The sequence below is a fragment of the Nymphaea colorata genome, chromosome 4 (genome assembly GCF_008831285.2).
Source record: "Nymphaea colorata isolate Beijing-Zhang1983 chromosome 4, ASM883128v2, whole genome shotgun sequence".
Classification (NCBI taxonomy): domain Eukaryota; kingdom Viridiplantae; phylum Streptophyta; class Magnoliopsida; order Nymphaeales; family Nymphaeaceae; genus Nymphaea; species Nymphaea colorata.
This window is the reverse complement of record NC_045141.1, coordinates 22,827,837-22,853,496: the sequence shown is the minus strand read 5'-3', so window position 1 is coordinate 22,853,496 and position 25,660 is coordinate 22,827,837. Positions and strand designations below refer to the sequence as shown.

The following is a 25,660-nucleotide window of genomic DNA, read 5'->3' as shown; positions in this document are numbered from 1 at the left end:
GGAACGATTGAATTCCACGCTCGTCGAGATCGCGGGTGGTTGTTCGACCGATGAATTTATTCTGTTGAAAGATTCCGACCGGTGAATCGTAGTTCCTCTGCGTTTCATAGGTTTCGATTATCTTTTTCTTATCGACACCGCTGCTTTTTTACGTTTAACTGTACTCGCTTTCTTTGCCTTGCGTCTCGAACTCTTGACTTCTCGAGATCGCTTGTGTCTCGGTCGTTCATGCCTCTGTTGGCCGATTCCACCCTATCGGAGTTCCTCTTCGTTTAGTAGTCAGTCGTACCGTCTGCCTCCCTTATTCGCTTTTCTTGCATTTACCTTTTCAGCAGACGTTGTTCTTCGCGAAATCGCCATTAACGGCACACGTTTGTTCGTTAGGGACGTAGGATTTGGCGCTTTTTCAACCCCTGCTCTTGCTTTGTGGACGCCTTTTCTCCTTTAAGTTGGTTCTTGAGTCAGATCACTTCACGAAATTGCAGGCGATGGAGCAAATGTAGAGATTCCGATAGATCCTGTTTCTCTTTCTTTAGTCCTCATGAGGGTTCATTTTCTGATCTTTGTGCTTCTGTTCTGCGTTATCTGCTTTCCTTCTTGAACTTGTGTGACTCTGTCGTCACCGCGGGTGGCCCGATCTAACAGATTTTGTTTCTTTTTCTTTAGTTTTCTTTAGTCCATGTTTCATTTCTGCTTTTTGTGCTTCTGTTCCACGGTAATCTACATTCCTTTTGAACTTGTATGATTTTGTGGTCTCGGCAGGCGGCCCGATCGAACAGATTGTGTGTCTCTTCCTTTAGTCTTTATAAGGTTTCATTTTCTGCTTTTTCTGCTTCTGTTCTACGGTTATTATTGAACTTGTATGCCCCCGTGCTCACGGCTGCCGGCCTCGGCCCGATCGAGTATATTGTTTTTAGTCTTTGTATTGATTCATTTTCTGAATTTTGGGCTCGTGACATCTGTCCCATCGATATCTGTATTCCTGCTTGAACTTGTTTGACTCCATGCTCACAGCGGGCGGCCCCATCAAATAGACTGGCCATGGCGGGTGGCTCGATCGAATAGATTGTGATTGTCTTTCCTTCATAGTCACTGTAAGTTTTCATTTCCTACCGTTTTTTGCTTTGTTCCGAGGTAATCTACATTCCTTCTTGAACCGCATAACTTTGTCGTCACGACGGGCGACCCGATCGACAAAATATTTCAACGGATTGGCAAACATTTAATCCTAATAAATTAAAAAAAAATCCTGACGGTACGTATTAAAAATAAACCACAATTTTTTTGCGCATCATTGATGACAGACAGTGGTTGGAGGATTATTCTAGTTACGGCTTATGTGCTATTGTCTAGTGGCATCTTCGTGGCCAAAAAGCAGTTTTATTGACTATTTCCCTTGCTGTTATTCAGGAATAAATTCACTCAAGTAGATATTAATGGAGGAGGCAGCAAAAATAATCGCTTACCATTTTTAGACAGAAGTTGTGATTGAATGAACACCACTTTAATAGTGGTTAGTTTCTAGTATATTATTGGCAAGCGACCGATGTTGTCGTCTGCTTACCGAGTTATCTCTAGGTTTTAGAAACAAGCTGCACAGCTCGTACAATATGCATTATTCCATGTTATGGTGAGCTTATGATTATAAAAGCAGTTCAAAAAAACAAACTTTTCAAATTTCAGGAACTGAGTCAATCTCCTGTTTGGTGAGGTTCAGCATGATCAAAGTCAGCTCGTTGGTAATAGACTTCCTGTCGTTAATGGATGGGCTTGAACAAGGCGAGCTCGACATGTTGGGCTTCTTACCAGCACTATCTACTAGCTAGTGATAGAAAAGAAAAGCAATCACTTTAAAATACCTAAGTTCGGAATGCTTTTTACTTTGTTATTACAACAATTATCATCTATCGTGCTTTATTGTTCATGTTGAAATTTTATGACCTTTTGAGTTTTGGGATTTATATCACGCGTCGTGCTGGCTCCTAGAATATACTAAATTCACCAGTTATGTCTTAGAACAAAAGAGAGGGAAAGATTCGAAGATTGAGCAGCCGAAGCCGATGCAGGAAGTACAGGGTTGGCAAAGCCATAGGAATGCTATGGCAAAGAAGAAATTAACTGGAGATTATTGAATTGTGAAGCAGAAAAGATTATTGCGGTCAAAAGAGAATTTTTATTATATTTTTATTGCTATGTCACCAATAAGAAGCTGGCAACAGCAAGTATCTACCTGATACAGTGGCTGACGTCCAGCATTATTCAACTCTCAACTTTCTTCAACTTAGCCAATAGACAGAACTGGCATTTTTTATGATCCCAGTCCAGTGACAGGGCTACAATATGAGTGGAAAATGCGGAAGGCAAAAGTATATAGTAAAGTAAGGAATGGCGAAATGGAATTATGCATTTAGCTAAAAAAAAAAAGATTCAGTGACACCGGGTTAGGCTGGGATCTGGCCGAGCGCACCCAAGGGCTGGCGATTTTGGTATCAGGCTGGAATTCGAAGGGTTGTATAGACCATCCTGTTATTTGAAGCAGTATCCGACATTCTTATATAAGAATGTGTTTTAAGTGAAATATTCAACTTTGGTGCTGACCATGGATAACGGCAGGCACATTCCATGGCTGAAATGAACAAAATACGTAGTTTTTACTTTTCCAGTGTCTGGAAAGATTTCGGCGATTAATGTACATACTACCTCCGGGCATTGGGCTTGCGGCTGAACTAGTCGAGCACATTCGCAAAAGTTGAACCCTACCCAGTTTGGTTGATCAATTGCCATAAGAGGTTCGGGTCCAAAGCTGCAGTGGCCTTATATAAGGATTCAGATGTGAAACCAGATGAAGATACTCAGTAGACGGCATCGTGCGTGGCTCCACCTTGTTGGATTTTTTTTTCCGAAGTTCTTTGGGAGCAGATTGTGAAAATGGGGACCTTAATTATTTAAAATTTTGCAGATATCTAAAATTAGTAAAAAACGGCGCAACAGACATTCACTCTTCAGAAAACCCTTCTCGCGTTGAACGGGAAGGCTTCTCGCTGTCCCGCCTTTTCAAGAAACGGCATTTAGGCGGGAAGGTGGGATCGCAATCAAAACCCTAGTTTTCCATTTGCTGACGTCCACCGTCGATGGCCGGGATCGACGTTTCCGATCTGCCTGTGGCGGACACTGAGGAGGACGAGGAGTTCGAGACGAAGGAGAAGTTCCTCCAGAATTGCTTCGTTCAAGAATGGGGGATCATAAAGTCCATGATCGACGAGATCTCGAGAGGAAACTCAATCGATCATTCCTCGGTCGAGAGATATCGGTCCATAGTAAGTCCTCTTTTTAATGCTCACAGATGTTCATTTTTTTTATGTTGTTCGCCAGTATCATTGCTTCTTTACCTCGTTTTTTGTTTAATTTGACCTCTGGTATTCACCACCGCATTCCCGTTTCTGTCATTCTCGTCGGGTAGATATTTTACGTTTCAGGGATGCGACGAGCAAATGCCCCATGTGAGCAAGCTGCAGTTAGCAGTTATATCCGGTTGCCATTCTCCTTGAGGAACGATAGATGTTCCCTACTTCACAAACGATAAAAAGGGATATGCAGGTACAGTGCAAATAAAAGAATGCCACTTCTAATCTGGGATGCTGATACTATAGCTTCAGATATAGATAGTTATCGTGTTTTGGAGGTGAAATCATGCACCGGAGTTCAGTTCATAGTATAATTCAAATTCATCATTCTTGTGATTCTTGAATTAAAGAGAAGTTGAGATTATCTTATGCAATAAGGTTGGTGTGGGTGGTCTTACAAAGTGATCTATCTGTATCAAAGAAAGAGGGATTTTTCATAACTACGTTGAGTGATCTTTTGGTGGGATCTTGCAGGTCAAAGCAAATAACTTTAACTGGAGAGCGATAGAATTGACACTTATTGCCTTTATAAAGATTTTGATAACATCAATCACAATGTTATGTTGCTGTCCTTTATTTTCATCTTTGGAGTTATGTCTGGTGAGATTCTCCTGAGCAACCTTGAAAAACAGTTTGGACAAGTACCCACTTTGCAAACAGTAACAAAAGAGATATGCAGGTATAGTATATTGTAGGGTAATTATCACTAATTATCACTTCTAATCTAGTAGCCTAATACAATAGCTTCATGTGTAAATTGTTATGAAGTTTTGTAAGTGAAGTCATGCATCAGAGTTGTATTCATAGTATAATTCAACTTCATCAATCTTATGAATCTTGAACTAAAGAGAAGTTGAGATGAAGCTGTTAACTTTTGGAATCAAGTTGATATGGGTGGACTCACAAAATTGTTCTTGTATTAAAGGTAGAGGTAAATTTTACAACCACATTGAATAATCTTTTTTATGTGTCTATAACTGGAGACAGTCAGAATTGGCACTTATTGATTGGTGAGGCAGATAATATAAGTCAGTCGGATGTGAGATTATTGCAGAAAACATTATTTTCTCATGCATCTGAGCTGATAAATTTGATCATCAGCAAAGTAGAGAATTGACTGTTGCGCTATTGGGGTTAGTCTTTAGAATCAGTTTGGGAGTGTAAATTTGTTTTTGTCAATACTTTCCTTCACATGGAGCCATGTTGCTTGATCATATAAATGTTTGATTGTTTGTCCTTTATATTTCTTTATTGTTAGTTTCATACAACTTATCAGGTTCATTCAACTAATGCATTTAGAATTTTAAATCATCAATCTGAATCCAGTGTGCTACTTTATAATTGAAAAACTAGCAAATGACCAACTTTTCTTTCAAGTTAAATTCAGTTTACTTATTTTTGTTTATTTTTTGGATTGTTATTATTTCTGTTTCAGTATTGCATGTCTAACTATTATAAATTGAGGCAATAGTTGGTCCAATTCATTGTTCTCATATGCAAAGAGGTTACTTCAATCGATCCTTTCATCATATAATCCATATCATCCATTTCAAATTCAATTTTGCAAGTTTATGTCTGTCTCACTATCTGGTGTAATGTACTGGTTCTGTTGTATCTCGTAGACATTTTATGTTATAATCCAAACCATTCTTAACCTTTTGAGGAACAGGTTAAGTACCTATGTTTTTTGGCCTGATTGTCAGATGGGATAACCTAATAATCCTGCAAATATTTGGCATGGTGCATAGTTATTTTATTTCATAATCATAGATATAGATGATACTGTAGAAACATCTTGTTTTTATTGCTGTAATGGCACAAGCCTTTTTTAAAAGGAAAATCCTGTGATATTTTCAAAATATTGCCAAAAAGTATTTCTCGCAATAATATCTCCTCCCCATTTCCCTTTTTCAAAGAGTACTTCTCAATGTATTCTTAGTCTATGTCTCCATTGTTTTTGTTCATTTTACAATTTCAAGAACTATTTGAATGTTTATTAATATATCTATAAGAAAATCAGTATATAACTCTGATTAGTTATTTCTAATATGTTTCCTATTCTATATATTTTAATTTTTTTTTGAATTCCTGAGATTTTCCTGAGATTCTCTCAAGAGGAACAACTTTCCCAAGAAGTACTTGAGGGATGGTCACAGCCATTATCAAGTTATGCTTTATTGGCCTTACTAATTTCCTTGCCTTTCTTGTAGATGGCCAAGTATCAAGAACAGGGTCAACTGCTAGAACCATACTTGGAGAACATCATTTGCCCCGTAATGGCTGGTGTTAGAAAAAAGGCATTGGAGCTCAGAGAGGCAGCTGATCAGACTTTGGAAACAATAAAAGATCTGTGCATCCTTGTCTATACTCTGGTCATAGTTTGTGGTTGCAAGGCTGTCTCAAGGTTTTTTCCCCATGATGTATCTGACTTGGAGCTTGCTGTTTCTCTTCTAGATAAGTGCCACATTTCACCTTCTTTGTCATCATTGGCACATGAAACTGCTGGGATGATGGAAACTAAATGTGTTCTTGTTCTTTGGCTCTCTGTACTGGTTTTGATTCCATTTGATATCTTATTGGTGGATACTAGTCTTACAAATAGATGTCATGAAAAAGAAGAGGTACCTCCATTAGTGCAAAGGATATTGAAAATATCAAGAGAGTACCTCTGTAGTGCTGGTACATTGCGAAGAGCAGCTGGATTGTCAATCTCCAGTCTTTTAGCACGCCCAGATATGGAGAAGGCTTTTGGCAGGTTAGTCCATGTCTTCGTTTTTTTCCTTTTGTTTCTTATTTCATCAAATAATGTATGAAACTGCATGATTGTAGTTGCTGTATATGAATATTTTGATCATAAAGTGATAATTGTGATACTCTGATACTTCTTGATTTTTTTGGACTTTAATTTGACAAACTAGGGTCTAGTGGGCTTGATTTTCATGGTGATAGACTAATAGTCTAATAGTAATAGCGTCAATAGTTCCCAATATCATTCTAACACTTGAGAAACCATCTCCTGTACATTGTTTTGTTTTGTACCATATCAAGAATTATGTGAAAGAGGTGGCAACTGGCAACTATGTGTCCTGAAGCTGATATTTCCACACACACGTTTGTATCATAATTCATTAGTTTGAGGGTTTTGTGTTAAGTTCACATTTCATATTTTTCTCCTATACTGGCCTCCTAATGCTTCTGAAAAGCACCCTATGACACAGTTCGGGACTGATGCATAATTATTATTTCAAAGGAATTTCCATTGAATGTAGACTTGCAAGATAGATCATTAAAGGCCAGAAAGGCCTCCACCCAGCTATCTGAGGATTGGGCTTAAGACCATCAAGTTGAAGGAGGTACGAGTTCAGTATTGGGGGATGTCTTTTGTTCTGATGATAACCATCTGTCCAACCACAGCTTCCTTATAAAGTAATGGTCAATCATGATTATCTGTTAAAGAAAATAGTCAAATAAGAATGTAGTTCCAATTTTCTTTTGAAATGGTGTTTTGGTATGAACTATGAAGTAGAGCAATGGAAGGTCACACTTTTCGGTTGTGTAAACATGAGTTACCATCTAAAAGAGTACATTGGTATAAATGATATATATCACGTGAAGCTAAGCTAGTATGTCTTTTGAATTCTGTGCTTCTTATGGTTTTAGCTTTCCCTAGTGCCCTGTTATCTTACATGTTGCAAAATCAGACCCTGGTTACAAAAGTCTGCTTTCGTTTGCAGTAGGCAACCTGGGCCTTTCTAGCTTATCTGAATTTTTTTAGATAGCATGTCTGGATCTTTTGGGACTTCCCCAGAATGTGAGACATAACTACCACACAAGGATCACCAGGAATGCTGGCATGATGTATCCAATTCGATATATTCAGATGTAAATGTACTCACATTTATTGGTAACATGACCTGATTAATGTTGTCAGCAAAGTTTACATTTTTAATGTGATGCACTCCTGTATCTTGTATCGCCAGGACCTGAATCTTATCCTGGCAACTCTTCTAGCTAAACCTTAGCTCTTAGACACATTGTGAGTGATAGTATTTGTCCTGTTTAACTTGTTATATGATGGTTTTAGACATTTTAAAATTATAGGTGCCAACCTTCTTCCTTTTTAGGCTTCAGGTGATCTTTACATGCCTGTCTTTTGCATGTTAAGATATTAGTTTTGGTACTTTTCTTGTTTGTTCTGGGAAAGTGGAGTGTCTACTTTCTCTACAGATAATGCCAAGTTGATTAGTACTCATGCTTGTTTTAATCCTTGTTAGTTTCATTCAGTGGTCACAAGATGTTCTCAGTTCTTATAAGGATGATGGGGTGGATGTCTTTCTTCTACTTGGTGTTGTCGAAGCACTGGCAGCTATATTTAAGGTTTGTTATTTGAATGATCCAATTGCATGCTTCTCATGTGAATCTTCGTCTTTGACTTTCTAATGAAGCAAACATATTCTTCTGTGCATGTAGACTTCTGATAGATTTTTGTGGAAAGAAAACCACAATGACAAATCACACTTCATTGATGCTGTTATTTTGTTTCGTTTTATTGCTACAACGTTCCTGTGAAGTATCCACTATCCTGGTTGATTATGTATGCTTGACCAAGTCCTCCATCTTTGCCTGTTGGACTTGGTTATTCATGCTTAGATAGTTAGATTTTGCTTAACAATTAAAAGTATCTTTTATTTTGGAAGGAATCTTTTGAAATTACTCTAGTGTGACTAAAATTTAGACAATTGCTGCTTCTATTGCCATTGCTAGGTTCTTGATCACCGAGAAGATCAACTAATCTCCTTCACTGATTTTGACTTAACTTTGTCGTGCTATCTCTTCTTCATGTTTGGTTTATGGACATGCTTTATTTTCATAGGATATGAAGAATCTCCTAAGAAAGTTTTTGTGAGATTGATTATTTTATTTTGCTGAGTGAAAACTATGAGTGGTAAGCATGATGCTACAGGATATGATCAGATTAGGATGTGGAAAGGCGAATGGGGTCATCCTATCTATCTTAAAAGAACTTAGATACCATTTAAGTAAGATCTGAAAATAGTGCAATTTGCAGAACAGAGGATCCATTGCATATTTTTAGTGATAATGCATGACAAAAAGTTGAAGGAAAGAGATGCAGCAAATGTGCAATGGCAAATGCTTGTCAATGTTGACACTTATGTATATGTGTGTGTGAGAGAGAATTAGGCCTGTTTTTTTGGCATCTTTGGCTGGTAGCCTGGTACAGTTCAAGATCCGATTGTACAAATATGGTCGGAATATCAAGAATATTGTTTCCAAAATGAAGATCCATTTTATGAGTTGGATTTTATGATCTGACAGCTTGAGACTGTTCATTTGAATCCTTATTGCTTATTAGGTTTGATCTACACAGTAGATTTTAATGATGCTTTTTTTTCGTTTGAGATCTTATAATTTTGGATTTTCTGAACTTATCTGCATGATTGGATTTAAGACAAAATTCCTTTTTTTGGTTGAAATGGCCAAACTATTATGAGGCAAACAGATTGTTGAATGGCCAAGGAAGGCTGCAAAGTTAAATGTGTTCAACTTCTTCAGCTAAAGAGCAAGAACAGGGTCTTTCATTTTTTTTTTTTGAAACTTTCCAGTTCTCCTTTAACGTCAAGTTTGATAATCACAAATTTAGAAAGATTATAGAGCTGAAAGTGAGTTGGCGTAGGTTAATTTCTCAATTAACATGTGCTTGGGGAAGTTATATTTGGTACTTATTTGTCTATTTGGCATTTTTGTTTATTTGTCTATAGTTTATGATTAAGTCATGAATATAAACAATTTAGGCACAAAATATGTTTGTTTGCTTCTATATATATGTGTGTGTGTGTGTGTGTTTGTGCATGTATATTGCATGGGCAATTGCAGATAAGGCTTCACAAAGAGAATTCATTCTATGCTTGTGACCAGGTTTAAATGATTTGACCAATTTGTAAGAGCTTCTCTGAGTCAATCAAGTTTATTACCTGATTAAATTTTGAACCTCCACTATCTGGTTGTTTCTGTTTCCCTCTGTATTTTTGTTTCATCAATCCATTGCTTTCGCCCTTTAGTCATGATTAATGCTCCTCAATTTGTTATTTTTTTGCTTTTTATTTTTTTGGTTGTGAATGCAGCATTTGATTTACAGTTGTTTGAAATTCAGGTTGGTGATAGGAAGACTCGATTGGATGTAGTTCCAGTCATTTGGAGCGGCATCTCTGAGTTAATTAATTCTACAATTGCAGCACAAAGTGCATTACTTAGAAAATCCCTCCTGAAGTTGACACAACGCATTGGAATGATTTGCTTGCCTCCAAGATCTTCCAATTGGCGTTATGTGGTTAGTCCTTCATTGCAGTCTTCTTTTGACATGTTATTTAGTGATTATTTTCCATGTTTAATGAAATGTTATGTGGCTATTTGTGTTTCAGTATCTTTTCAGTACTTTTTATATTTTTTTCCAGACACGTTTTGTTGGACTTATTTTTTGCGATATGAACACTATTTTACTAGTGCAGACTGCATAGTGCCTTATCTTTATCAAAATGTTACAGGGTCAGAATAGCTTACTTGGTGAAAATCTTTCTTCCAATGCATCTGAAAGTTATAATTTATCTAGAAGGCCTTCTGATCAAGATTCTTATAGTGTTCCTGGGTGCCATTATTATACTGAGGAGGATGACATGGATGTACCTGAAATCATTGGAGAAATGATGGATGAGTTATTGAATGGTCTTAGGGACACGGTAAGACTTGATTTATTTGACTATGGCCCTCTGACTTCATATGCACTGGCATTATATGCGTCGGCATGTAAATTTTGTGGCGCATGTTAGTTTTGTATCTTATGCTTCTTCTCATCATTAATAGTATACTGTTTAGCAGAACTTACGTTTCTCAATGTGTCTTACGCATGTTCAAGTTGGACTGAAATTGGTGTGTTAGTTGTTGCCAGCTTGTCCATCTTCAATAAAATAGTTAAAATGCAGAATGGATCTTAAAATGGTTCTGCATTGAAATTATTAAAATGATTTTCATAAGTAACAAAGATGCACCAATTCCAATGTTAAGCTTTGATTCTATCTAGTTGATAACTTGATGGTATAAATTTGGGGACCAATGTCTATTTCCAAAATAACTGGTGGGTCATCTGTTATGGAGCTCTATTGCATGTAACAGTGTGTTTAATAGCCATCCACCTCAGAATTCATTGGACATGAGCTTCATCCATATCTTGGAAAATGAATATATGTGTACAACTGCACATGCAAGTCAGTATGTATATATTAGTAATGATTGGGTCCACCTATACAAACTAGTGGAGATTTTTGGACTAGCTGTATGTGTCATCCATAGGTGTACTTGATGTAGTTTTCTAGGCATGAAGCAAACAATGATCACACTTTTTTGTGCCTAGAAAGTATGACCAGGAAGATATTAGTTGTCCTTTAGTATCAATATGGTTTGCAGCCAAAAAAGAGGATGATAGTTCCAATCAATGCAAGGGTAGGCGAGATTCATTGCCATGGCCAGAAAGCATTTTGGACTGTTATTTCCAATTCCCACAGTGGCCTTAGGATTTTTTATGGAAGATGTTGTCATTCTTTTGTTTCCAGGAGCATGTAATGGCACACTGGGAGCCAAGTTGCCATACATTTATCAATGTGGCTGACTCGGATAAGGGAGTATGCTTCAAGTTGATTGTTCAGCTATGCATGTCATTTCAAGTTAATTGTTAAGCTATGTGGAAATGCTGCCGCCATATTGGGCTCCTGAATGAACAGGACACAATTCATGTAGTTGTGCACCCTTAGCAGATAATATACCAGTATGTATACCTCCAACATGTAATGGTGTTAAGAACTTAAGATACGAAATATGACAAATTATATGATGTGAACTCTATTTATATTCTCAAATCCGAGTGTGGAATGTGGTTTTAAGCATGATGGTTTAAGAGTCCCTAGGTGTCTTGGGGATGAGAAATCTGGAAGTTCCTTTTTAGCAATGTTACAGACTTTTACCATTAGTAGCTGTTCCAGAAATTTAGAACCTTTGTAGGCGAAGTCTCTAGGGACATTCCAATTACATTGCAATTTACAATCAAGAGCCTGAGATGACAAATTGCGACAGATAGAAGAAAAATTTTTAAGGAATCGTTTGTGTTTGTGTTAATATTGCATTAAAGTGTGGTGCTTCAAATATCAGAGTTTTTGGGATATAAAATTGGCTTTAGAATTTATACCCAAAGTCCTTAAACGAATTCCCTCTACATTACACTTTACAAATCAAGAATCTTAGATGTAAAACTGTGACAAAGATATAGAAGAAAATTTTAAGGGAATCATTTGTGTTTGTGTTAATATTGCAACAAAGTAGATGGTGCTTCAGAAATTGTAGTTTTTGGGATGTAAAACTGGCTTTCAGAAAATACTTTCATTTCATTACATTTATTTTGAGGAAGACTATTAAAACTGCTAGGCCACTTTTTCCTATCTTTTTTAGGCATCTATGTCTTGCAGACTAAGGAGTGCAAGGTTCAAGCAGAAGGCCGTGCTATAAGCCCTTTCTTGCAAATATTTCTTGTTACTTCTTTTTTGCTGTTTATGTGTGTGTGTGTGTGTGTGTGTGTGTATTATATATGCGTCTGTGTGTGTGTGTGAAGAATGAAAATGTAACTTATTCTGGCTAATATGTACATAAATGTTTTTGTCATCAAATTTGTTTACATGATAGTATAATGTATATAAATGTCACGTGCTTCTGTTCTCTTTCTTCAGCTGATCTTTAATGATGATTCTATGTGGTTGAGCTGCAAAAGCAGAACTGTTTATTTTGGACTTGAAAGAAATTAGGATGTATCTGAATATTCAAACTGAAGGGAGATGTTAGAAAATACTTAATAAAGGTCATTACAAGAAAAATATTTTATGATTGCTTACTGAATGGTGTATTCATTATTCAACTAGCTTCATTTGAAGATTTTAATACGGGCTTCAGAAATGTCAAAGTTAACTCTTTAGGAGTTGTCACTGTTAAATTAATAAATTAGATATTCAATTTTTGCTTTAAATTTAAGTGATATTGCTAGATTCTGTTGCAAATGATCATTGTATAAGCAAGTATGTGGGAAACGTGGGTTTCCTGCAGCGGAATAGCAATGTAACATGTATGGAGTATGAACAAATGATTTGGCATGTAAATCTGCAGTTAGAGTTGGGTCATTAAATTCTAAAATATATTCTCCTTCTATTTCTTATTCCATTCTTTCATATGTGTTGATTGTAATTTATTGGACTTTTTAAACTAAATCAGCCTTGTGTAGTTTTTCTGCTCATGCAATCAAATTGCTGTTCCTTCCTTTCGTCTACCCTTTAGGATACAGTGGTTAGATGGTGTGCAGCAAAAGGCATCGGTCGAATAACAGCACGTTTAACACGTTCACATGCCGAAACAGTTTTATCATCTGTATTGGAGCTCTTCTCAGTTGGACAGGTTTAGCTTGAAGCGCTCTCTGAACTTATTCCATGCATTTTTATCTTGTGTCAGTCTGGTATTAAGGATATCCAGGGATGCATGTTCCTGAAAAAATGGCACAGAATTCAGATTCAGTTTTCAATTTGTGCTTATTCAGTGATCGTTTCAGTTCTAATGTGACATTTCATTTCAAGATACTGTTAAAAATCTGATTTTTCCTCTATTTTAGGGGGATGGTTCATGGCATGGAGGCTGTTTAGCTCTAGCAGAGTTAGCACGGAGAGGCTTGTTGTTACCTGTTAAACTTCCAATGGTAGTTCCCGTTATTCAAAAGGTATTGCATGCTTGCTTGTGCCTTTCTTGCAAGAGAAAATGCCCAATTCTTTTGTTTCCAACTTTTCTGGTTGATTTTTATTAATGACTTTCTCTAAGTACAGTCCATTACTGGTTGGCCTTTGCTGGTTGTAAGCTTGAACATCATCACAAATATTGTTCTTGGGTTTTTAAAAGCAAGGTTTTTCTCAGGTATTTTTTAGTGAAATTATTTTCTGAGGAAAATAAAATAAAATCTGAAAATTCATGAGAAACTAATAAAAAGACATTAGAAAAACTAGATAAAATGATAAAAATAATGTTTTAATGATAATAAAAATAATGATAAATAATTTTATTTAAGTTTAAATTTGAATTCATGATGATATTGATGTAAAGAATGAGAAAAAGGAAACTAGAAAAATGCAGGACAAAAGTGGGATAAAAAAAACAACAGATTTTTTTCATTTTTTTTTCAAGAAAGCACATTTTTTGGGTTTTTTTTGTTTTCTCGTTAATATCATGATATTTTTGAAAATATCGTGATATTTGTAACAATGCAGTCTACTTTGAAATGGCTTTTTGGTCCTACATTTTTTGTATCAATGCAAATGATGCCTATTTGCTTGTGCATGACCAAGGTGGACTGCCTAAGAGGATTGATTGACTGGTCGGTTAGCCACGTGCTTGTATGAAAGCATTACTGTTTTGCAGGCACTTCACTATGACATAAGAAAAGGCCCACATAGCATTGGGTCACATGTACGTGATGCTGCAGCTTATGTATGTTGGGCGTTTGGTCGTGCCTATTCCCATGCTGACATGAAAGGTGTTTTGGAGTCTCTTGCTCCACATCTGTTGGCAGTGGCATGCTATGACCGTGAGGTGAACTTTTATGTTGTTTCTTAAAATGTTTCTTTACATTCTACTTGAATTTCCTTTTTATTTGCATCTTTTAGGTGAATTGTAGACGAGCTGCTGCAGCCGCTTTCCAGGAAAATGTTGGGAGGCAGGGAAATTTTCCACATGGGATTGATATTATAAATAAGGCAGATTATTATTCTCTTTCCTCCATGGTGAATTCGTACATGCAGGTTGCTTTGTATATCGCCCAGTATGAAGGCTATCTATACATGTTCGTAGAAGAACTAAGAAGCAGCAAAGTCTGTCACTGGGTATGCTTAGTTACTGAATTTATTTTTCTAGGAAAAGTCTTCAAAAGCAAATCTGGAATATCTGAAAAATTGAAAGAGGCACCCAAGTTTTTGGAATTGGCATTATGCCCCTACCAAGTTGAGTTTTGTTGATATCTTATCATCTTGCCCTGGAACTTTTTCCTTTTCTTCTGCCAAGAGATATATGCATTTTTCTGCTTCATTTCCAACCTTTCTTCTGAAATCTTTTCCTATCTCAGTTTCATGATGCCTTCCATTATTTGGATAAAGAGGAAACAAGGCATCTATTCTCTGCCATATTCTTGTTGTGAACACGTTCAGCATAGTGTTAGGTGGACATCTTTTTTTTTTTTCTTTCCTTTTTCAAGTGAAAATTGCTGGTGGGTCCCCTGGCAAAAGTCCTGTGCTCTGGTGATGACCTGAGCAGGAGGTGCCCTAGGCCTATTTTATCTTTTATTCTTAATTACATGGGCAATTTCAAAATTTTAACTTTATCTTTTATCTTTTAACTTAACTAATCACATCCAGACCTTGAAGGTCTCTTTTTAAGGGCCTGGCTATCTAATCAACCTAGCAGTCTAGCACTTCTGTGCAAAGTTGTTTGTATGAACCTTTAAAAGGTTTGTTTTGAGTGTTGTCACATGCATGTGTCTTTTAGCTTGATGCACTTGCATTGTCACTAGACGAGTGGTGGTGTGGGTGTGGCAACAGTGAGAAGAGGAACAAGAAGCAGGAGAATGAGGAAGAAGTAGGAGGAAGGAGAATGGCAACAGGGTAGCTGTTACAGGGAAAGAGATTGACAGAGAAGGAAATATGTTTACAGTGTGCATTAGGTTTTTCTGTTGCATTTTACTTTAATCGTCCTTAGTTTACAAAGAAGACATTGTACAATTTAACAAACCACAAACCATGTCCTACTTTTTACAATTTGTAAAATTTTCTTTTGCAACTTACAAAAGTTTCCTATTAACCCTAAACCTACACCAGTGGAGGAGCTAGAAATTTCTAGGGAAGGGACAAACCTGCTTTCTTGTCACGGCTCAATGGGGCTGCGAGGCAGCAAACTGGTCCAGTAGGGTCCACTCCATTTGGCTGGTTCCACATCCAGCTTCAACATATAGGGATTTCCCTGGCCCTGCTTGGGCAACTGCCTGTATGTGCCACATGTGGCTTTGCCTGCAGCTTGCATGCATGTGGCATAGATTTTCAATGCTCAGATAAACTTAGGTGTATTTTCGTTATTGACGGTGTCTTCAGCATGGGTTCGAGTTTTTTTTCTTTTGGTTTATGGTTTCTGAATTCCCTTAGACTCCTCTTTTGGTCAGCTAGGTAATGTTACAGAGTCTTGCAGCACAGAACTGATTTAGTTTTACCATGATTTTACAATTTATCTCGTTGGTGGAACTTCATTTCTGTTGAATACTGTGCTAGCCTGCTCTGCTTAGGGTGAACATATTTCTGAGCATTCATATCATTATTGTAATTTATACACAAAATTGTCCTTTCTGTTGGAAATGATGGATTTTAAAATAATGATATTAATGGCTTATTTTATGCATACATTGATCTATTTGCTTGTTGATTATTGTAGGATAAAGGATTGCGACAGCTTGCATCAAAGGCTCTAGCTGCTCTTGTGAAATATGAACCGAGTTATTTCGGTGAATTTGTTCTTGAAAAGTTAATTCCTTGTACTCTTTCAGCTGATCTGTGTTTGCGGCATGGTGCTACTTTGGCTGTTGCAGAAATTGTTTTGGCCCTTCATCAGTGTGGCTTTGTATTTTCAATTGGTTAGTCCTTTTACTTGTGTGTTTTATCTTGTTGGTACTTTCTATGTTAGCGCTTTTAAATTTGCATTTCCTGCTGGGTGACCTTATTTGTGTTTTGTCACTCAGGAAAAGCAATTTTTTAGTATTGTGGCAGTTTGTTTCTCTGAAAGCATGGCATAAGTAATGGCCTGATAAATAGGCCCTTTGATTTTTCTTATCGTCACATTTCAAGAAAATTGTGTATATTTGTAAATCATGTACCACAGTCTTTTCTCTTGGTACCTTCTGAAAGTGCTACCAGTGTTTTTTATATTTACCTTTTTCTGAAGCTTCTTTGAGTAAAGTATGCAGCTATGCTTCACTTTAGCTGCTGAAGTTTTATTATTTTTTCCAATAAAAGTATAGAGTAGCCCTAGAGAACAACGCAAATTTAATAGTGTCTTAGATTATTGTCACAGAATGGGCTATTTTTGCGTCGATATTAGTATACACTACCACCTTGAAACTTATTGTAATTTTGTAGCCTTCCACACTTTTTTCTCATGAACCGTGGTTTTGGAACTTCTTATTTCTTGCACTATTTTTGTTCACGGCATCCCATTGCATCTTCTTTGACAGTCTCAATCACATTATACATTATGCACTTTTTTGTGCCGATTCTTTTCTGCACCACTCTTTTGTTGTTAATGTCCTTGTTATGCATTTGTCTTTCTCCAGAATCTCCAACTCAATCATTTTAAGCTGTTACCTATGTCTTGGAATGGTTATGTACATCACCTCTGACTAACGATTTTTTAATTGTCTCCTTCTGAGTTCTGGGTATTTTGGAAAAGATTGTTGCATTATTTTTATTTCTCTTGGATTTCTTCCTTAAAAATTTTGTTCCTCTGAGAGCTTTTCTTTAATAAAATAAATTCAGATAATTTTACTTTAGTTCTTTGGTTTTCCCCTTTACATATAGATTACTGCATACTGCACAGTTGTGCAATAATGTTATCCTTTTTAATAACAGGTTACCCTTGAGTGTTCTGAATATTCCTGATAGCTAGCGACATCAATTGAAATACAATGAATGAAAAATAGATCTTGGTGTTTCTCTGAGTCAATGGAATTTGATTCTGGATTTGGGTTCAGATAGCATCAATGACCAGCTTGGATGTGGTGATAAAATCAACTTTCTGAAATCACTTTGTGTATCTCTCAGATAGGCATGGTTTTTCAAATACTAGGATAATAAAATTAGGCTATATATTGAAGGTGTTCTGAGAGTTTTTTTTTCCTCCCCCTCTGAAGACAGACAAAAGACAGTTTCAAGTATAGTTCCTGCTATTGAGAAGGCCCGTCTTTACCGTGGAAAAGGAGGAGAAATCATGCGTTCTGCTATTTCAAGGCTCATTGAGTGTACCTCCTTGTCATCAATCTGCTTGTGTGATAAAACCAAGAGTTGCTTGCTTGACAATGTTAATGAGAATCTGAAGCACCCAAATGCTCTTATTCAGGTTTGGCAACCTTTGCTTGCTCTTATTATTCTTCTAAATTCAAACTTCAGCTTCTTTTCTGGATAGTGGTTCACATACATTATTTTTGTTATCAACTTATACCCCTGCTACAGTGCTACCACAAACATGTTCATAGGGTCACTACTAACCTCCAGTTTTGCCACCAGATACATCTGTCAGAGACTCAGAATATAAAAGTGCACATGTACTTCAGGTTTATATACATATGTATATATAATCTAATATATACCTGTATTTCTTTTATTTTTCATTTTCTGTTAATCTTTAATTTTTATTCTTTTGTAAGAGACATCAGAGTCCACAACGGCTTCAATTCTAGCTGTTGGGTCCTCCAACATCTCTTTACTGTCTTATTTAAAATTTTAAACTTTGTTGTGACATATTTTCTCCTGAGGCCTTTTTACAGCCCTTATTCTTTCTTTAAAAAAATTTTCTTCACTCAGTCATGAGCTTTTGTTGGCCATGGTGCCCTGTTGTGAGCTGTTGGGCCTTGGTGCCCCTTTGTGGTGTGTTTCTCTGATAGGCCTTAATGCTTGCTTATGTGCTTCTTGCTGCTGCATTGACAGCACTTTTATGGTGCCTTGGTGCATGGTTTGACTCACTGTTGAAGAGATTTATTGTTCTGAGATGTAGATTTTCATATACACTTGTGTTTTGGAGTGACTGGGTGTTGTACCCGCTTGAAGGAGTTACAGAAATCCTGGTTTTTTGACAACATCAACCCAGTTTCCAACTTTATGCTCTTTTGGCATTTAACAAAATCTTGCTGATTGTAACATCTTCATCCTATGTGTGTGTGTGTATATATATAACAGTTTTGGTATATATGTTATTTATGTGGTGATGTGCAAACCCTCATAAAAATTAACACGTGTTGGAAATGACAATTGGTCCAGATGAAGTTGTTACAAAAAGCAGCAATATATATATATATATATATATATATATATATATATATATTCACAAATAACGTCTCAGAGTTTTAAACGACAGTTTTTCTCGGGTATAATACGGGGAGCTTGAAAAGAATGGAAAAAAAGGGAAAAAATATGATAAATTTTAAATTTTTTTAAAAAACTAAAAATGAGGGAAAAATAAATAAGTGAGAAACTAATAACACAAACATCAAAAGATAAGTAGATTTTCAACAAATAAAAAATAGAAAATGAAAAAAAAATTGTTTGACATTAAAAAAACTGAAAAAATAGAAAAACTAAAAAAACTGAAAAAAGGGGAAAAAACATGTTATTTCGTTTTTCATGTTTTTTAAAGTTTTAAATGGCTAGCTAATTTATCATGTTTTTTTTTTCGGAAAAAACGCGTTTTCTGTGACTATGATACACACACACACACACACACACACACACACACACACACACACACATATATATATATATATATATAAAATAGGAGAGAGAGAGATGGTTCCTTATGAGCCTAGCACCTAAGGTTCTGGCAGCTACCAATTTTTCTGTCTCTTGCTGTCGTTTCATTTATATAATAATATATATGTGTGTGTGACTGTGTGTGTGTGTGATTGTGTGTACACAAAGATGACTTTTAGAATATGAGCACTAATGTGCACTACCATGATTCGTCCAATCAACTTAATTGGATGACCAGTTCATGCACAAATTTGTGGCTCCCAGCGTAACAATGTAATTGCTACTCAAAAAGCTACTTTACGATATGTATGATTGGCAAACAAAGTGGAACGCATAACTCACTATATACTAAGTCACATGGTACTTCAGTAAGGTCCACGTACCCGTGTCGCCGTACCCAAAATGGGTACTTTGACACTTGGGTACTATAGATCCAAACCGATTAATTTTACTTTGATTTAATTTTTTTTCGCCTTACTTTTCATTCTATTCTTTGGATGTGAAAATTCGATTGATATTCATATTTGACTAGGGGGCTACTTGGTTGTCCAGATGTTTAAAGTTTTTAGGTTTCTTAAACACACTGTTGCAAGAGCCGTTGATATATATTTTCTATGTTTTTTATTTGTTTATGTTGATGTATATTCTTTATTTTGATACATATTTTCTAAGTATTTTTTTATTGTTTATATATATATACGGCCGTACCTCCGCACCCAAGGTTTTTGAAAATGGTTAGTACCTGTACCCGTACCCGTACCTATGTGACATAGACTATATATACACACACATACACACACACACACATATACCATTATTAGAAATTTTGCCTTTTTTCTGAAAAAATCATTATAAACTGGAAACTGAGCAAAAATGCAGCTGTGGTTGTCTTTCATTGATTACACATGGAATAAAACATAAAAAGATCGGAATATTTAGAATAAATGTAAACAATGAGAACATCGCACTATTATTGCACTTTCTCAAAAATATGTTTTGAATGTATTTACACGTTTTGAGGTTTCTTTAAAAGTTTCTATTGCTATTTTGAATTTTTATTGATCTTTTTGTTAATGATAGTGGAGAACTCAAAATTTCATAATATGTTATTGTTTCTTATTTTAAATTTCTTTGAATTCCTGAGAAAATCAAAATTTCAGGTTAATATCTGAAAAATTTTGTGCGATAGAAACCTAAGAATGATATCTCTCACACTGACACACATAGGCACATGTATATAAAGTGAAAATATTTCTTAACATACTTGATGTATCTTTTTACCATTTTCAGATACTTTCTCCTGTTTGGTAACACTGGCTGACATATATATGATGAAAATGCTGTCATCTGAAGAAAGCACTAGTTCCATGTTAATTCTGGAAAGTTGCATGTTTAATGCAACTTTTGAACATTTTCATGTTTCAACTGCTGTCAATTCCAATTAATTGTTTCTCAATGGTATGATACTTCTAGATATGGCGGTTACTCTTCATGACATTTACTGCCATATCCTCTTATTGCTTGACATTCTATCTTTTCATATTACAGGATTCTGCCGCTAAAGCTCTCAAAGTGTTACTTAGAGCATACTTTGCCAATGTAGACAGTTCTTTTTCTAGTTATTTGTTACAAAAATACATTGTGCTGCTAGATGATCCTAATGTGGCAGCACGACGAGGTTCTCCACTGGCTTTAGGGGTCTTGCCCCCAGAATTTTTGGTTAAGACATGGAGGGTTGTGTTGGAAAAACTGTGCTTCTCATGTTTGATTCAGGTAATGACAGATGCCTTTCTCTACCATATTTAGGTGGTATGTTTTCTGCCAATTTACCCAAATGGTTTATTACTTATTATGCTTAGGATAACAACACATTGCAAGATGCTGAAGCTCGTGTGAATGCCATTAATGGGGTGGTATCTGTATGTGAAGCATTATCTGGAACAATCTGTGAATCATCTTCTTGCGTCTTGGATGACATAACTTGCTTCTTTCTTACCATTAAGGAAGAGGTCGTGCAAACATTATTTAAAGCTCTTGATGACTATACTGTTGATAATAGAGGAGATGTGGGCTCATGGGTTCGAGAAGCTGCAATGGATGGTCTTGAACGATGTACTTATATCTTCTGCGAAAAACAAAGACTCATAAAAAAAGCTGCTGTCCATTGTTCTTCAAATACTGAAGATCATGACTTTGCTGTGGAAGCTAACAAATTTGTGTTGTTTGATGAAGATCTTGCAATTAAATTGGTTGGATCCCTTGCTAAGCAAGCAGTTGAAAAAATCGACAAGGTGCGGTCCATTGCTGGAGCAATTCTTCAAAGGATCCTTCACAATCGAAGAACTTTTGTTCAGTGCATACCACATAGAGATGCACTTGAACAAATTATACCCAATGACTCAAAAATAAACTGGGGTGTAAGTTTCTTTTAATTTCTTTTGTTGTGAATCAGCGTTTCTATCTTGATTCTCTGATTATTCCATATTTTCCATGCACGGTATATGTATGTCTTGTGCGCATGTATGTGTGCATGTGCATGCATGTTGATGGGTGTGACTGTGGTGAATTGCTTATTTTATCATGTCCATTCCTTTGAACAACTTGTACAATTTAAATCAATCTCTTCTATGCAGTAGTGTAAAAAATATAGAAACCAGGGATAAGAAATAAGCTGAGCTGCATCATTTCATAAAGAGGTTTACAATATGAATAATGTACATTTATGTGTTACAATTACATGGAGTCGACTATGATATGTTTTCAGTCTTTGATATCCTTAATGTTATCCAGTCGGTTATGATGCCTGCATAAGGGTCTCATATTTGATTTACAATGGATTTGGTTTCATTTGGATCTATGTGTACGGTTTTTTCTGTTCATCTATGACTGCTAAATATTACCCAAGTGATTTTCTTTTTTTCCTGTAGGCACCTAATATATCTTATCAAGTTATTGTACAGCTACTTCAATTTAGTTGCTACAGCAAAGCAGTTCTTTCAGGACTTGTCACCTGCACTGGTGGTTTGACAGATTCTTTACAAAAGGCTTCCATTGAAGCTTTGCTTAAATATCTTCAAATCTCCACTGGAACCCAAAATGATAGAGAGAAGATGCTGATTCTTGATCTGCTTTGGGTTCTTCAACAATACAAAAAAGATGATAGAGTTATTATACCTGCTCTGAAGGTATTGACTGGGAATCACGAAATGATTTCCACATGTGGATTTAACATTCTATTTTCAAATCTTATGCATTTAATATAGATCTCTTTATTGGACGAAAAAGCAATGTTTAAGTTATTTTATATCTCTTGTGTCCGTTTCATGAATCACCATACGATTTCTATGTGTGGATAAAAACAGTCTATTTTCAATTCTGTGCATTTAATATAAGTATGTTGATTTGATCAAACTCATGTCTAATTTTATGATTTTTATGTTGATTATAGGTTACTAGAATTAGATCTCTATGATCCCTAAATTAACTTAGCCTTTTGACCCTTCTGACCTTCACTTTAAGAGTCCCGAAAGAGGGGGAGGGGGTAGCGCATTGGGCGGCAAGGCAGTCCACATACAAACGGTCTAGGTTACGATTCCCATAGTTGCTGTCACATCCCAGTGCACTCTTTCCCTAGACCATGAAGGCCCCAAAGCATGCCTTGTGAATCTTAGGGGCGGGAGGCACGAGGGTTGGGGGGGGGGGGGGGTGGTCAGTGGAAAAAAACACTCACCCTGAAAAAGAAGGTAACAACCTTCACTTCAAGAACAACTTTGCCACATGATCTTTCTGACTCCCTGAAGTCTTCATAAAGGAATTCTCATGCTAAATCTGTAAATTCTCCATATTTTCATTAATTTCCATGATGATTGATATCGTTTCGTTTGGTGTGAATCACACTTCTTTTCAGCTGCCAGAGGTTCATATACCCATCTCTTTCATAATCGACTCTCCTCCTTTGGTCATTTTTTATGGAATGATGAAAGCCCTAAAATTTGGAGATGGAGATTAGATGGCTGTCGTTGGCTTGGTTGCTCATCTAGTTCCATCATCATCTTGAGTAGGAGGAACTCTACATGATTATATACCTTAAAAGGATAGCTGTTGGAGTTAAGAAGAAAATTGAATATTACAATGACAGCTGTGTAAGCTGGGCCACAAGGTCAAAATCTTATTAAGGAAGATGGGTATTTGACCATAACTGCATTGGTGCTTACTGCATGCTTCTACACATTGAAGAATACTTGTTGCAGAAATAGACTAAGTTGGTATGCTAAGACTGAAATTTATAAGAATTTATATTTTCTCGAATGGTGCATTAAGTTAAAGTTTCTTGTAAGGCAGTAGCTGCTTCATTATTTTATGATGCTATATGTGCATATTTACTAAGAGATTTCATGGAAAAGTATGTGTTTAACTTTGGTATGAATCTCAATTCTCAGATGCAAAGCCATCAATAGAAGATCTTTGGATAAAAAATAACATATTGCTTGTAGTGGATTGCTGATATAGATTTTGTTTATCGAGATATCAAATTTTTTATGCTTTTTTATTTCCTGAGTGCTAGAGTGATAAGAGAACTTGTGTTTGCCTTTTCCATTTATCAATGTATCTGGCTGTACCAACTCTGCTAAATTGTGTTCGTAGATTGGCTTGTTTCGTAGTCTAAGGTTGCGTTGTTTATTTTTGTGATGATATGGATAATTGGCTTTCTTCCTCAATTGTTTCAGACTGTGGAAGTCCTCCTCAGCAAGATGGACATGCTGATCGAGGTTAGCGTTCTTCATCACCTAGCTCTTTCGTTTCAATCTCTTTGTATATGTTTTATCTTGCATGTGATGCTGATAATTTGAAGATATAAATTGTTTAGGGGATGTTGTTCTGTTTATTTTTTATCTCACTTCAGGGCGTAACCGCCTAATTTCAGAAGTAATTCCTGCTGCATAATTGTGATAGACACGTTTGTTTACAAGAACTTGAAGCATAAAAGTGATCAAATTTCATTAAAGACGTAGAGAGTGATAGTTTTGCTGTTTAATTCTCGTAGGAACATTCCACATGTCCAAGGGAAATACATGGTTGACTTTGTTCAGATGTAAAGTTCTAGGGATGTGTTAAGAAGCATAGCCCTAAGATATCAGACAAGCACCATTACTGACAACTTGTAACTAAACAATCATATGATTTATAGGTAGTTTCACCCGCCTTTATTTTTACAGCTATTCGTATTTCATATTTCAATATTCGGTAGTCATATTTTTTCTTAGAAAGAAATCTTAGTAACTGGAAGTCTCTTTGGTTTCTTTACTTTTCCTTCAGCAACCTATATTTTCATGTTTTAGAAAGAGCAGCCTCCATCTGATAATGGTGTTTTAAGACTTAATTGTTACCCACGTTTTCAGCAGTCTGGTTTATCATTAATTTGCTACTATCACTATGCAGATCCGTAGCCAAAATTTTGTTGGAGCTATTTTAGATGTGTTGGCTGTTGAAATGGTGGGATCGAAGGACTTTGCGAAGCTGCGTACGGGCATTTCAATCCTAGGTTATGTTGCCTCAATTGAGGATCCTATCAGCATGAAGGCATTCTCTAAATTGCTTTCTTTTCTTGGCCATCATTATCCTAAGGTATATGTTTTGCTGATGCATGATGATGTCCATCAGAAACAATTATTGCATGGTTTTGATTTAGTTAATTTTTTCATGCTTGATTGTTACTGTGTAGATGAAAATCCTTGAAATTTTCTTAATTCCTGTATCTGCAATTGCATCAATCTCACGTAGGCTGAGGTTTCAAATTTATATGAAATGGATTTTCTGATTCATTTGGATCTGTTGATTGGGATGAATACCAGGGCAATGCATGCTCCAAATTGGCTGGCTTGAGGGTGATCTTGAGCCCAATGAAATGCTAAATTTTGCAGTTCCGGATTTGCTTTCAGTGCTTCCCTTTGCCCAAATTGATCTTTCAGCTAACGGACCCGTATAATCGTATCCCTTCAGATAAGGAGCACTGCAGCCGACCAGGTTTACTTGGTACTCTTGCAAAATGATTCTGTGGTGGCAGAAGACAAATTGGAGATGATCCTTGAGGTTGTTCAAGAGACTTGCTGGGAGGGACCTGTGGAAGAAGCCAGGCGTCAAAGACTGAAATTACGAGAGTTGGCTGGTTTGGAGGTTGCATGTCAAGCAAAGACCGCAAGCAGCACGCCGAAATAGAAAAAATGTCCTATTTATTGCCTTGTTTTAAAGGTCCGTGTCAGTTTGTTTATTTTATTTCGGGTAATTTAGTTTTTTCCGCATTTAAAGGTGGCAGAGTTATAACCGTCCTTGTTTCTTGGTCAAGCCAGCCAAACATCCCCTCGTCAGCCTTCTGGTTAATAGAATTTTCGAGCTTCCCTCCGCATATCAAGGTACATTCAAACTTTGTGTCTTGTGTGAGGAGATTGACCATGGTTTTTGAAATTTTACAGTTTCTGTCGTTCATATTCGGTGATTAGACGATCATCAATGAGAATTTCTGCCGATTTCTGTGTATTGTTCGGACCAGCTCGTCGCTCGTGTGGCAGGTCTTTCACATACTTCTCTCAATATCAATCCCCATCAGGACCT

General features: G+C 36.3%; 1 protein-coding gene across 3 annotated transcripts; it reads left to right on the top strand.

Moving 5' to 3' along the window:
- The first annotated feature begins 2,860 nt into the window (after positions 1-2,860).
- LOC116252905 (tubulin-folding cofactor D) lies at positions 2,861-25,585 on the top strand. 3 transcript variants are annotated; one of them, XM_031627519.2, is made up of 18 exons: positions 2,861-3,317; positions 5,615-6,159; positions 7,679-7,781; positions 9,577-9,753; positions 9,968-10,159; positions 12,792-12,908; positions 13,120-13,224; positions 13,917-14,087; positions 14,162-14,377; positions 15,969-16,167; positions 17,440-17,645; positions 20,600-20,824; positions 20,911-21,468; positions 21,979-22,236; positions 23,779-23,820; positions 24,491-24,676; positions 25,052-25,300; positions 25,399-25,585. In XM_031627519.2, the coding sequence occupies exons 1-17, from the start codon at positions 3,132-3,134 to the stop codon at positions 25,265-25,267; spliced, it is 3,702 nt and encodes a 1,233-aa protein (XP_031483379.1). In that variant the 5' UTR covers positions 2,861-3,131; the 3' UTR covers positions 25,268-25,300; positions 25,399-25,585. The 3 variants fall into 3 exon arrangements, with proteins under 3 accessions (XP_031483379.1, XP_031483378.1, XP_031483381.1); XM_031627518.2 differs by having other exon boundaries at positions 25,052-25,585; XM_031627521.2 differs by lacking the exon at positions 12,792-12,908 and having other exon boundaries at positions 25,052-25,585.
- Positions 25,586-25,660: the final 75 nt, after the last annotated feature.